At 36.9% G+C, this 13,460-nt stretch overlaps 2 protein-coding genes across 5 annotated transcripts; one reads left to right on the plus strand and one right to left on the minus strand.

Moving 5' to 3' along the window:
- Positions 1-1,354: 1,354 nt before the first annotated feature.
- Positions 1,355-6,808, plus strand: LOC137723018 (GDSL esterase/lipase WDL1). Of its 3 annotated transcripts, none has more exons than XM_068462172.2 (6): positions 1,355-1,592; positions 5,225-5,302; positions 5,590-5,730; positions 5,859-5,935; positions 6,031-6,180; positions 6,321-6,808. In XM_068462172.2, exons 1-6 carry the CDS (start codon positions 1,482-1,484, stop codon positions 6,550-6,552), a joined length of 789 nt encoding a protein of 262 aa, XP_068318273.1. In that variant the 5' UTR covers positions 1,355-1,481; the 3' UTR covers positions 6,553-6,808. The 3 variants fall into 3 exon arrangements, with proteins under 3 accessions (XP_068318273.1, XP_068318274.1, XP_088548860.1); XM_068462173.2 differs by having other exon boundaries at positions 1,406-1,587; XM_088692734.1 differs by lacking the exon at positions 1,355-1,592 and adding an exon at positions 4,622-4,710.
- Positions 6,809-9,141: 2,333 nt separating this feature from the next.
- LOC137723019 (LMBR1-like membrane protein) lies at positions 9,142-13,460 on the minus strand. 2 transcript variants are annotated; one of them, XR_011066837.2, is made up of 15 exons: positions 12,749-13,460; positions 12,542-12,627; positions 12,240-12,349; positions 12,027-12,137; positions 11,558-11,656; positions 11,346-11,468; positions 11,158-11,220; positions 11,011-11,075; positions 10,457-10,566; positions 10,257-10,371; positions 10,080-10,145; positions 9,848-9,958; positions 9,683-9,749; positions 9,303-9,589; positions 9,142-9,227 (listed from the first exon to the last, which is right to left on the minus strand). XR_011066837.2 is itself a non-coding variant. In XM_068462174.2 (14 exons), the coding sequence occupies exons 1-14, from the start codon at positions 13,096-13,098 to the stop codon at positions 9,542-9,544; spliced, it is 1,524 nt and encodes a 507-aa protein (XP_068318275.1). In that variant the 5' UTR covers positions 13,099-13,460; the 3' UTR covers positions 9,142-9,541. The 2 variants fall into 2 exon arrangements, 1 of the variants encoding a protein (XP_068318275.1); XM_068462174.2 differs by having other exon boundaries at positions 9,142-9,589.

Consider the following 13,460-nt stretch of genomic DNA (forward strand, 5'->3'; position numbering starts at 1 on the left):
ATGAATTTTAACATGTGAAACAAATTAATCGGAGATGTTAAACTATTACATAATAAGAGATATTATTGACACTCTAAAAAAATTATTGAATTGCACAATGACCTTTGTTAAGGTGTCAATGGCAACACCCTAAATAATATCCACGTAACGCATCTTATACTAAACACTTGTTGCTTTTATAGATTTGATTAAATTCTTTTTCTACAACTTTGGTGACATATGACTCATATTTCGTATACCAAAATTACAAAGTTTGCCACACTCTCCTCGTTAAAAAATAGAGAATTGTTACTGTCACTTCAAAAATTTATTTTGCATTTCAAAATTTATATATTTAGAAAGAAAATACAATTGTGAGGAGTATAAAATAAGATTTTTAAACTACAAGTTCAAAAAGAAAAACAATTTTTTGATTTAGAGAGAACTGACTTCGACCTGGTTTGGTACTGAGGTGATTCTGACAAAAGCTGCTATCAAAAAAAGCTGGGAGCTGTTTTTGTGTTTGGTAAACACTCAGCTTCAGCTTTTTTTCATAGTTTTGGATGAAAAAAAGCCAAAAACAAGAAGCTGCAAAACCTAGCTTTGAAAAACTGGCTTTTTTCACATCTGTTTTACATAAAAGTTTACCAAACACTCTAATACTGCTTTTTTTTTTCAAAAGCACTTTTACAAAAAAGTTTACCCAAACACTCTGCTGCTTTATTTCACAGCTGCTTATTCTCACAGCACAGCAGAAGCAGCTTTTTTTTAAAGCACAGCAATACCAAACCAGCCCTTCTTATAATCCAGCTTTTTCATTCCCACTAACAAAGGTGGTTTTTTTTTTTAATTGAGAAAATTTTATATTAGTGTTGGGCCAATTTATCTGACAGGGGAAGAAAGAGGGTGCGGCAAGAGATGGGAGAAAATGTAGGGATATCTTTGTGTGTGTGAGTTCTTGTTATCCCCTTAAAGAATGCATTTATTTATAGTAGTAAAGAGGTGAATAATGTCCTCAATTAATTATAAAAATGTCAGATTTTACTAGTTGGTTTGAGTTGTACCTGTTCCCCTCTGCAGTTCGAATTCCTTCTCCTTGCCACTTTGTTCGAATCCCCTCCCATTTGAATTAGTTAAAATTTCATCCCCAATATCTACGAAAAAGATATATGTAACATGATACAATGTTTCGTATCAATAAATAAAAAAAATGTGTTAATTTATCTTCATATTTTTGTATTATTGACACGTGATGTTGGGGACGAATAATCGCCATACAAGATGCTCTACAGAGTTGTCAGCTTGTGTACGCAACCAAGCGGTGAATAGTATGTTTCGTATCCGAATTACAAATATAAAATAGAGAAAAGTAAGAATATGTTTGTAAAAGCTACCGACCTCGGGCATAACGTTGTAGTGTTTGCAGCAAAGAAGGTATCCAGGTCAGAGAGAACTACAGAGAGCTAGTGGGAGACACTGTTCTGAGAGAGAGAGAGAGGGAGATGGTTGGACCAGTAAGACCTCAGTTTGTGATATTTGGTTCGTCCATCGTCCAGTTCAGTTACAGCCATGGAGGATGGGGTGCCATTCTCGCTGACCTATATGCTCGTAAGGTGTTCTTCATCAAATTTCTTCTCATCATCTCTTTTCCTCACGAATTTTTATATATGGTTAATTAATTTCAGTTTTATAATTGCTTATAAACAAAATTTATAGCGATTTTCTTTATCAAATTTTCAAAGACATGCATTGATGCCTGATAAACTTTTCATGTTGATTGATGGGCAATTTTTATTCTTAGTCGTGGGTGAGTCATCACGCTTTTTATTAATCTCTCTAAGTTTATACATATATACATACATATATATATATATATACATATTAATGCATGTATTGCCGTTGACGTGTAATTAACTAATAAGCATGAATTAAAATGATTTGTTATGTGGAGAGTAAATAAAGATGGTGAGATTCGTTACCATCTCAAGTTGCAAAGCACAAATTAAGCACGTCATAAACTTTCGGGTTAGTAGGTAACCCTCAACTTGGCAAATCAACTTGACAATGTATGCATTCTTCATTCTTATCTTTTTAGATGTCCTTATATGCATGATCTTGTTATCTTTATTTGAACTCTTCTAGTTCACACATTCATGAACTAGCTAGAAAAAGCTTTCTTTTAACTGTCAGTTTCCATCAATAATTTATGTTATTTAATTTTTCTTTAATGTTCCATTAGTGTATAATTATCATTATCTAGGACAAGGATCTTCTCCGGATCCTCTTTATGGGGATCCGAGATTCAATTAACCGTTCATCGTACATCATGTGATCAATTTTCGTTTAATATTATTTATATTTAATTTAAAATTTAAAATGATTTATAACCACACGATGTACAATAAATGAACACGATTGATTGATGAGGATCCGGAGAGAATCCTATTCCCATTATCTCGACCACCAGCAACTGAGTCTGATATTTATTGGGATTTTTTAATCTGGGAAATGTATAATCTGACTGTATTTATATTGCATATAATAATCGTTGATGCCCTTGACAATAAAGCAAAGTGAAAGTGGTGAAAGATAATCATAGTTTAATTACATCGACCGTTCAGCTTTGAGTTCGTTTTTTACGTAGTCCATAAGTTTTAAAAAATTCACATTGCATCTTGAGATTTGACATTGTATTAATTCAAGATAAAGTACAAAAAACTATCTTAATTATTGGTGTTACGATACTTTCATACCTTATTTTTTCAAATTGACAATGTCATACCTCATTTTTAGAATTTGGTCAAATGTTATACCTTCCGTTACTTAGCCGTTTACTTTTCAGTTAAATGCTGACGGGACTTGATTTGGGATCCACTTTCTATTAAAAAATTAATAAAATATTATTAAAACTAAAAAAAAAAATCTTATTTAATATTTTTTTTTAAATAATAAAAAGTAAATAAAAAAAAAAATTCCAACCTAACCCTATGTTCGTCCCTACCCATTCTCTCTCCCCATCTTCATCTTATTCCCTTCTTAATCTTCAACCAAAAAAAAAAATTTGCCATATAAAAAAATTAAAAAAAAAAAAAAATCCAACCCAACCCAAATCCACCCCCCCCCCCCAAAACAAACCCCTTGCAAACCAGAAAGAAGAAGGAGGAAGAAGAAGGGGAAAAAAAATTAAATAAATAAACCCAACCCAACCCAATTCGTTCCTCCCCCCAACCAAACCCCCTGCCAACCCTAAATCCACCACTCTCATCCATTCTTCACATCCTCTTCCGCACCCATCTTCCTGCCGACGGGATCTGGGTTTTTTTTTTTTTTTTTTTTTTTTCTGGGTTGCAGGAGGGAGAAGAGGGGGTGGGGAGGGGGGAAGACAAACTGAGGGTGGGTGCGGGGAGAAGACAAATTGGATTTTGATTTTTTTTTTTTTTTTGGGTTGCAGGTGTTGGGAAGAAGATGAAGATAGGGATAAGAGAAAGGAGGGGGGAAGGGGGAGGGACGAACGAGGGTTGTTTTTTTTTTTTTTTTTCCTTTTTATTATTATTTTAATATTTAAAAAATATTAAATAATTTTTTAATGATTTTTTAATAGAAAGTGGGTCCGAATCAAACCACGTCAGCATTTAACTGAAAGGTAAACGGCCAAATAACGGAAGGTATAACATTGGACCAAATTCTAAAGATGAGCTATGATATTTTCAATTTTAAAAGATGAGGTATGAAAGTGTCGTGACACCAATAGTTGAAGTAGTTTTTTGTACTTTACCCATTAATTTATATATGGATTTGAATCCTCTCCTGAACCCAAGAAGAGGATTCTTGATCAAGACACGTGGGCCGTTGGATTTTATCCAACAGCTATAATTATTATAGTTTTAAAGTAATTCCCTTGTTTGTAGTCGTTGGATAAAAATTCAACGGTTCACATGTCTTGGTCAGAGAATCCTCTTCTTGGGCTCAGAAGAGGATCCAAATACTTTATATATATATATATATATATATATATTTTTTTTTTTTTTTTTTTTTTTTGGCGTTTGAACCTCTAGTCATTTGTTAAATAGACGACCTGTCATGTGTGGGACCTGTTCTTGGGCTCTTGTATATTACACCCCCAATAGTTTGGACCAAAATATACGATTGGTTATCTCTTTTTTTTTGTATACACAACATTGATTTAAGTGAAGCAAACGCTGATGATGATTCATTTGTTCGTGCACGTGGTGCAATGTGGCTTATACGTCAACCTAAAAGCTGGTCGTACACTCATCACACCATCAATTTCAGAACTAGTACAATATGAGAAAATTAAAATTTTATGGTATATTTCAAAAATCAGCTTAAACATGAAGAGATGCTAACCCAAGTAATTATTATGGAATTAATTATGGTAGCTAATTGGAACTAGTTGTTAAAGCAATGTTTGGACCACCATTAGGATGAATTATGGATTTTTGACAATGGGGACCTCATACTTTACTTTATGCCCTCTTCTTTTAAACGAAGAATCAAGAAAGGAAGATTCAATGAATGACGTACAAAATATTGGATTTATCTGATAGTTACTTTTCTAAAGTGAAAGTAGTTTTGATTTCCATGTATATATTTGTTTGTGCATCTTTGTCAAATATACTGGTGTAAGAAGGAAGGTTGTGGCACGATTAGTTTTTTCATATACGTATTATTTCAAAATTATTACGCATTGAAATGGCGAGTCATGTACAAGTAAGATTTCTCTCTTTTTTCTGAAGACCAATACGTATTTCTTTTATTTATGTTCTTTTTCCCAGTTTATATTTTTTTTTCCATTCTCCTCCAGGGTCTCTTCAGTTTGTTGGTAAATTTGTACTGTAATTGTCTTTTAGTTTTATCCTTGTTTAAGAGAACTTCTAGTTTGTGCCCTTTTTGTTTTTTGTTTTTAATTTTCTCCTTTCATACTTGAAATATGAGAAATGTATATGAGCGAAAAAAAGAGATTAAGAAGAAATAATGAAAACAAAATCTTGGAAGTGAAAAAACCTTAAAACGATTTTTCGGTTTTAGTCTTCATTTTGTGTGCCTTTCTATTAAATTTCTTCTACATCTCTATCATCTTTCCTCCATTCTTTATTTCCGTCATTTCTCTCGCATACTTTTCATCTATCTCTCTCACAAAAAATGAGAACTGCTAAAGATTAAATGTTTATAAAGTTTCATGTTAATTAATAACATCACTGATCTTAAACCTTTTCGAGCATAGGCGGACGTACTGCTGCGAGGATATGCTGGTTGGAACTCGAGGCGTGCTCTGCAGGTTTTGGAGCAAGTTTTTCCTAAGGTATATGTTCATCAACATCTCGCCTTGGGGACTTTATGGGCAATGCATTCAAAGGGCTGTATAAATTCACATCAACGACGCACTGACTTCAACATTTGTGTCAAATCCAACTATCAGTATAGCATGTCTGCTCGTTTATGCTTGCATATACTAAATTCGAACTTAGGTGCAAGAACATATAGATCATGGCTCGTACGATTGGTGTCTGAAAATTGCATACGAGATACTTCTTCCTAGTACGTAGTAGTTTTGATGCTGATATGTGTGATTAAATTTGACATATACAGGATGCTACAACTCAGCCGTCTTTGGTGATAGTTTATTTCGGTGGTAATGATTCAATGCATCCTCATCCGTCGGGCCTAGGCGCTCATGTACCACGTAATGAATATGTAGAAAATATGCGGAAGATAGCTAAACATTTAAAGGTAATAATCTGTAGAACAGTGAAAATATACAGATCCGGAATCATGGATCATGACATTTATATAAGCAACTTCTTGGTGTGTAATGCATATAAATCTAACAGTACTAACGGATACATATTTTTTGCCAGAGCCTTTCAGAAAAAACTCGGGTCATCTTTCTTACTGCTCCTCCTGTCAACGAGGAACAAATACGTGAAAACTTGAGGTGTGCTTTGTAGTGATGAGTTCTATCTTTCATTTTTTTGATCAGTTCTAAGAGCTTTGTTTTCTTTATTTTGTTCTTCCTAAACACAAAATCAGTGATCAAACTTCGCCGCAGAAGCGAACAAACGAGTCCTGCAAAATATATTCGGATGCTTGTTTAGAGGTGTGCCGGGAGTTTGATGTCAAAGGTGTTGATTTGTGGACTTCAATTCAGAAAATAAAAGACTGGTCTACTACTTGCTTTAGGTACGTATAATTTCATATGTAAATTATCTTTCCAATTAATCAGACATTATATTGTTTATCAACTCCACTTAATTAAGCTAATCGTTGGACTTACCATTTGTGGGGTGGGTGGGTGTGTATGTTTGGTACTGTTCGCCCAGGGATGGAATCCATTTTTCATCCGAAGGGAGCAAGATTGTGGCGGAGGAGATACTGAAGGTTCTTAGGGAAGCAGACTGGGAGCCCTGCCTACACTGGAAGTCGTTGCCAACAGAATTTTCGGAGGATTCACCTTATGACCCGCCCAGTGCTGATGGAACCACAACTGTGAACATTGCTGAGCAGAGCGCTGCGGCAAGTCCCATGAAGTGGGGGCTAAGCAATGAGATTTAAGATATATGATTAGCAGAAACCTAGCTGAATCATATAGCTGAAGGCAAGGGATGTATTAAGCCTGTTACTTTGCAGAATTGATAATAATTGACGACTCGTATGTAGATCCAATAGTAGAGAGCATTCGAGTTCAAGGCAAGAGTTTAACTCTCGCGCCTTCGGCCTAAGGCCTCCTTTGTACCAAAAGGAGAATTGTAACTGAATAATCTGATTTATTCATGATACTAAAAGATTTTACTCGGATTTTTAAGGCAAATGGTTATTTTGGAAAGGCGTCTGCAGAATTAATCCATGGAAATTTTTTTGTCGCCGGCCTATTATTAAGGGTATTGGTACCCTTCGTCAGATAGAGTATGTGACGTTAAGGCTGTCACTATGGAGACACATAAGGATCCAAGTCAGCAAAGCGAACCGAGTCCAGGTCATTGTACGGCTTGTCCTTGTCATCTCTTAGGAGTTCTATATTATTGGAAGAAGTTCTAGGGAAGTTCTAGGGTTAGTCTAAATCCTAGTCGGCAAGCATGGGTGTATGTATGGTACATTGGCTGTCATAGTTGTCATAGTGGTGACAGTTGTTGATTGTCCTCACCTTTAGTTGTAGGTAAAGCATAAATCAAGGAAGTGCTTTTCCATGTTTTCTACTTTACTTTTCCATGTTTTCTGCTTTGCTTTTCCTTTCTTTCTGCTTTGCTTTTCCTTGTTTTCGGCTTCTGTTTCTTTTCCTTTCTTCCGCTCATTTATATGAGCTTTCCTTGTACTTGGTTTCATATAATACAAAATATAGACATTCAAAATTCATTATATATGTCTGCAGAAATGATCAAACTGTAGACATCCGTACCAAGGTTTCTGATACTTGCAGTCCAAGTTTTCTCTTGGTTTCCCTCCATTCAGACACTAACTACAGATTATTGACTGAGCTCCAGCACTTCTATAAGTCTCGATCCATCTGTACATGAAAATATGCAGATTTTAACAGTGAAGAGAAACATTTGGTTTGCCAGATCTTTCGGAAAATATTCGTTTTATCTCTCTTACTGCTCATCCTCTGGACGAGGAACAAATACGTCTAAATTACAGGTGTTTATGGGCCTAGGGTGACGATTTTGTGTTAGTTTCTTTATTTTCCTAATCAGCTCTAAGAGCTTGGTTTCAAACCAAAATCAGTGGCAGGATTCTGGAGCAGGTTCGAACAAACGAGTGCTGCAAAATGTATTTAGATGCTTGTTTAGAGGCGCGCAGGTAGTTCGGTGTCAAGGCTGTTGATCTATGGACTTTCAATTCAGAAAACAAAAGACTGGCCTGCTGTTTGCTCTAAGTATGTGCAGTTTCCACATGGTAATTTATCTTCCCACTTAATCGGATGTTAATCGAACATTAGTCCTTGGTAATGGCAGGGATGGAATCCATTTTTCGTCGGAAAGGAACACAGTTATGGTGGAGGAGATACTGAATGTGCTTAGAGAAGCAGACTGGAAGCCCAGCCTACAATGGGAGTCATTACCAACAGAATTCGCATAGGATTCGCCTTATGAACCGCCCCGGGCTGATGGCACTGCAAGTCTGCAACTGTAAACACTGCTGAACACAGCATCGCGGGCGAGTCACATGAATTGGGGACCAAGCATTGAGATTTAAGATATATTCAGATGTGATTTGCAGAACACTGTTGAATCATGGTTGAGGACTTGTAGAGAATTTAACTCTCGCTCTTCCCCGTCCTCGGCCGTGGGCCTCCTTTGTAACAAAAGGAAAATTTACAAGTGAAGTGAACTATCTGATTCATGATGATTACAAATCCTGCCCTTGCAAGTGGCCCTTTACGTGGAAAGGAGTTGTGCCTTTGCAATTCGGCGTGGATTTGAACTCCGTCGACTGTCTAATCTAACATATAACCACTAATGCAATCGTTTTATAATAAAAAATAAAAAATCCTACCCTAATTTTTTCAAGGCAAATGGTTACTTTTTGAAAGAGTAAATTGTAGTAATGGTTTCTCAACTAAAAATTCATGACTATTGGTCTCTTAACATGCAACTATGATTCTTCCGTCAACTGTCAGAATTTCGTCAAAATGATTCATGTTAAAAGGACCATACTGCAATTGGATTAAAGTTAAAATGATCATTGTTCCATTTAGGTTAAAGTTGAGAGACCATTTCTCAAATTAGGTTAAAGTTGAAGGACCATTGCTACCATTTTTGTCATTTGGTTTTCCATAATTATCTTTGATTCAACCTCATGTGCCACGCATGTATCTCATTTTGACATAAGTTCTAACGGAGTTGACGAAAAAGACCATAGATACACGCTTCGATGAGTTAAGCGACCCATAGTCACGAATTTTAATTGAGAGACCATTACTCCAATTGAGTTAAAGTTGAAAAACCATTGCTACAATTTCCTCTTTTCGAAACACTAGTGTGTGTTCGGAGACTGATGAAGCGGTATATATCACATCTCATAAAGACAAAACGAACTGCTTACCATAAAGCAAATATGAAGTAAAATGGTCATGACTCGTGTAGGGGATTTTGAGTCATATAGAGTATCGTGTCTAAAATCGCTACCCGTAAAAGTGAGCAAATATGAAACTAAAATGGGTGCTCGTACAATAATTTGTTCCCAGTGGTTATGTTACATCAAGGGCAGTTCCAGGGATCCAGTTTCCACGTCTGCAAAGGATTAACACGATTACAAGACCAAACCAATTTATAACACAAGAAGTCAAATAAAGGAAATTTACATACAAACGGGGGGAAACAAACGGCCGTGGCAGCAGGAGAACACTGAACATGCTACTCCCCCGGGCCCCTGCACTAACCCAATGCATACTCCGATGATATCCGCCTACTCCTCCAAAACCTTTCAACATTAGATCAAAACTCGGCGTATGCATCCAAATGTGAAAACACTCCGAAAAGAGATGATAAAACCGGGAATTCCAACAGCTACAAGTGGGTGCATGCTGCTCTAGGGAAAACGTAAATTAAGACGAAAGTTGGAACCTGCCGCTAGGTTTTTTTCTTCTCCATCCCTGAAATTTTAAACCAATAATACTTTACTCTTGAAAGCCCGTAGAAAAGACTAATAAACCAAAAAAAAAAGAATATACAGTTAAAAAACATACAAAAGCAGCATAGTACACAAACGTCAGTCCCGCCAGGACAATAAATGCAATTTGGAACACATTGTACCTGTAATGCAAATACCAAAATGTATAACCATATCAGTAGAACATACATACATAATACAGGTCTAATTAGATTGAATCGGAGAAAACAGAACAGCTCACTTGTACAGATATCTAATTCCACGAAGAGATTGCAAGGTGTGACCAAATATTTCTTGTGCTGCAGTTGCTTGAGCATAGTATGCAAACGCTGTGGAGCAGAACTGAATCACACTGAAACAGTGGAAACCAGTAATAATTACAATCGTGATTTATAGAAATCTTCAGAAATTTAGGGAACCATGAACATGCAGTCTTCATCTCATATGTAAATGAGAATCACAAAGATACTAACCTGATGGAGCTAAGCAGTATAAGTCCCACGTTAAATAAAAACGAATTCATTAGAGTAGCACCCCACCTGAAATGAGTAAATTAAATTTATGAGCAACCAAGCCTTTTGGTGATTAAACTATGAAGGTGCATACAAAAACTGTTAAATAAGTAAGGCCGGAAACAGAAATATCATTACTTCATCGGATGAATTGTGATGAAAACTAATTTCATCCCAAGCATCATGGCCCCGGCAATAACTGCAAGCAGGAGGTAGAAGCAGAAGAATGCAAACGCAACAGTGCCTAAAAGACCTGATGAAGAAGATAAGCAGATCAAACTCATTCAGAAGAAGAAACTATATAATGTAGAGGCAAGAGAAATATATTATGACAGTACCCCAAACATCATCCAGCTTGATGAAAACTTCATTCAAGAAAGGAGAAAATGGAGGGCTAATCAATAGATATATGACGATATGAGCAATCCAAGCCACTGAAACAATCAATCTGAAAAACACGGGCAAAAGGTTTCAGTATGAATAAATCATCAGTCATTAAAGAAAGCGTGACACACAAGAAAACAAGAACTATGGCAGTAGATGCGATGACAAAAATCATGAATGATAACACGTCATAGCCTTACAGAGAATAAAGTATTCCTAACCATCCAAGCTATTTAAATGTTACAGCATAATCAAGCTATATTCAAACATCACTGCCTACGGTGAGCACGAACAAAAATATACCATAGTGAAATGCATATATTATAATTATAAGTTATATCAAATGCTTGAATTTCTCTTCCACAACATAATCTTTCTTCTTCCTTGTCTAAGACTTTCTGCTCTCAAATATCTATCTCATCTCAATCACCTCAGGAAGCCAGAGCTGTTTAAATCACTAAGCATAATTAGATATTACAATGATTAAATGGACAACATCAGCACTCACCCTAAAATTCCCAACACAAGTTTTGCCAAGTACCCAAGAACCGTCATAGCCCAAGCAGTCTCAGCCTGAACTGACGCAGGACAATTAGAATAGAAGAGAGCTATATATATCAAATGTACAACAAGTCACATGTGTAATTCCCCTTACTTTCTCTCCTTGAGGATACACCTCTTCTAGAAGTTTTACATCTTCTTCTAATTGAAGCAGCTCCTGCAAAATTAAGCAAAGAAAACTTTTGATGACTTAAAGTTGTTAAAACAAGACAGAACAAAAAAATAAAAACTGATGCCTAACTGTGAAATAAAATTTACACTATATGCAGAAATTGGATATACCTTTTCCACTGCCTTTACATTTTTACGCCATTTTCTACCCTTAGAGCCGCCTCTTTCTTCTTGATGAAGCGCATCAGCTGCTTTCTTCAACTCTTTCGCTTTCTTGCCCAGTTCAGTAGCTTCCTAGAATATAACAAGGAAAACTACCCATAAGCAATCAAAACAATCTTCATCATCTTAAACTTTACGCTTGATAGAAAATAAAGTAGTACCTTGATATACTGTGACCGAGTAATAACAGCCTTTGGACGCCGGATGAATGAAAATATGAGTCCTAGCGGTAGACAAGCAATGCCAATACCACCGAATATCTGGATGATAAAGAAGGATGTGGATTTAATATATTTTATACTATATAAAAAGTAGATGGGAAAATGCAATGTCACTATAATATCTTTGTTGACTATACACACACGCATAAAAATTAACATATTTCCACACAGACATACATAGTATCTTGCAAAAGAAGAAAGGCAGTCTAATCAACTCATGAGAGGCCTGTTGCTCCTCTGGACCGTAGCCAAGTTAACCAAGCAATAGTTCTCAAGATTTAAACAAAAGAAGCTGATCTCTTTTCATCATCCACACTCATTTATCTAAAAATGGGTAAAGACTCCCCAGTTATCACATGCATATTCAATAACAACACAAATATGTGACAAATTCTGGGAATAAACTTACGGTAAAAAGCACGGATCCAACAATGGTAGCAAGAGCAACGACATATTCTGGAAAGGTAGTACGCATTGTCCATGTTTTCTCTGATGTATCACTTGCAAGATATGCAGAGCACTGTAAGAACAAGAGAAGCAGGACACAAATAAAACCAATATGAGTAAGAGGACCAAGTTGGTGCAATCATAGGCCAATAAAACACCTGTGACAAGCACATACCGCCTTTGCGCCATTTATGCATTCATTACTGCTAGAAAAGTCAAATGAACTAAAGGAAGCTGTGGAAGAAGAGAGGTGCCTAATAGTAAAGTCCACCTTCCCAACTAGCCCTGGTAAACAATCAAAGAGTAAACAAACGATACACAATCCAGAGTCTTCTAACAAAACATGTACAACAAAGAATCAAAATTTACCCAAACAAATACTTAAAACTCGTGACGCACAGTTGTCGAGAAAAGAACAATTCTTTCAGTGCAAAGCAATAAATGTTCAGATGAAAATGACAAGTGAAGCGAACCAACCGTATAAGATTCCGAGCACAAGAGCGCAGACAATGGCAGTCACCCCTACCCACAACAAAGCGCTTCCAATCCGTTTTCCAACACTCCTGAACACAAAAACACAAACTCAATTCACAAATCAGCAATAGCAAGCTGAATAAACACAAGAATCTGACAAGCATTCATAAGAAAATCATAATTTTGATCAAAAACCCTACAAGTACCTACTTGTCCTGGTCTCCTTCGTAGTAGAACATAGCAAAGGGGATGATGAAGAATACGAGCACGGCGTCAAGGATATAGATTGCGAGCCACAGATCCTTCATCGGGAGAGTGAGATTGCACGCGCCATTATATATCGCGTGGCGACACGCCTGGCGGTTGGCCACGTCGGCCGGCAGCATGAGTATTGAAATTGCGGCGACGGAGAGCCCCAAAACGACGACGAATTTGGGGAAGTATGCCTGGTTCTTATCGTCGGGGTGCTGGTAATTGACGAGCAGGTAGACATTGAAGACGAAGACGATGATGCAGAGAACAATGGCAACGATGACGAGCGCGAGGTTGAAATCGCCCATCGCGGCGGCGTCGTTTCAGCTGCTCTCGATTCGAATCGAATCGAATCGGAGAGATCGAGAAGGGGAATCAGAAATTAGAGTTAGGGATGTGAAATTGCGCGTTCGAGTGATCGCAGATCTCTGTCGCTGGTTCGAAAAGAAGCAGAGCCGTTGAGGGAGAGAAAGGGAAAACCGGGAAAGGTTGAAGTCTCGGTTCCAGTGAGGTGGTGTAGGACCTGTAGGTCCGTTTAGCCGTTGGAGTTATAATTACGGTTCTGTCCTTGAAGAGATAAGGGCGGCGAGCGAGGTGGTTCGGGGGTTTTATTGTAAAATGAGGGGGTGTCCGCGACAAACAGCGACAGGCTGTCAAACATTGAGGCAAT

Source organism: Pyrus communis, chromosome 4 (genome assembly GCF_041283825.1).
Source record: "Pyrus communis isolate YQ-2024b chromosome 4, ASM4128382v1, whole genome shotgun sequence".
Lineage (NCBI taxonomy): Eukaryota > Viridiplantae > Streptophyta > Magnoliopsida > Rosales > Rosaceae > Pyrus > Pyrus communis.

Coding starts and splice junctions, on each gene's coding strand:
- LOC137723018 (XM_068462172.2), top strand. CDS start 1,482: ATGGTTGGACCAGTAAGACCTCAGTTTGTGATATTTGGTTCGTCCATC. Junction 5,936..6,030: donor CAAATACGTGAAAACTTGAG/GTGTGCTTTGTA, acceptor ACACAAAATCAG/TGATCAAACTTCGCCGCAGA. Junction 6,181..6,320: donor TGGTCTACTACTTGCTTTAG/GTACGTATAATT, acceptor CTGTTCGCCCAG/GGATGGAATCCATTTTTCAT.
- LOC137723019 (XM_068462174.2), bottom strand. CDS start 13,098: ATGGGCGATTTCAACCTCGCGCTCGTCATCGTTGCCATTGTTCTCTGC. Junction 11,076..11,157: donor TGTATCCTCAAGGAGAGAAA/GTAAGGGGAATT, acceptor GCGTCAGTTCAG/GCTGAGACTGCTTGGGCTAT. Junction 9,750..9,847: donor GGAATTAGATATCTGTACAA/GTGAGCTGTTCT, acceptor TTTGCATTACAG/GTACAATGTGTTCCAAATTG.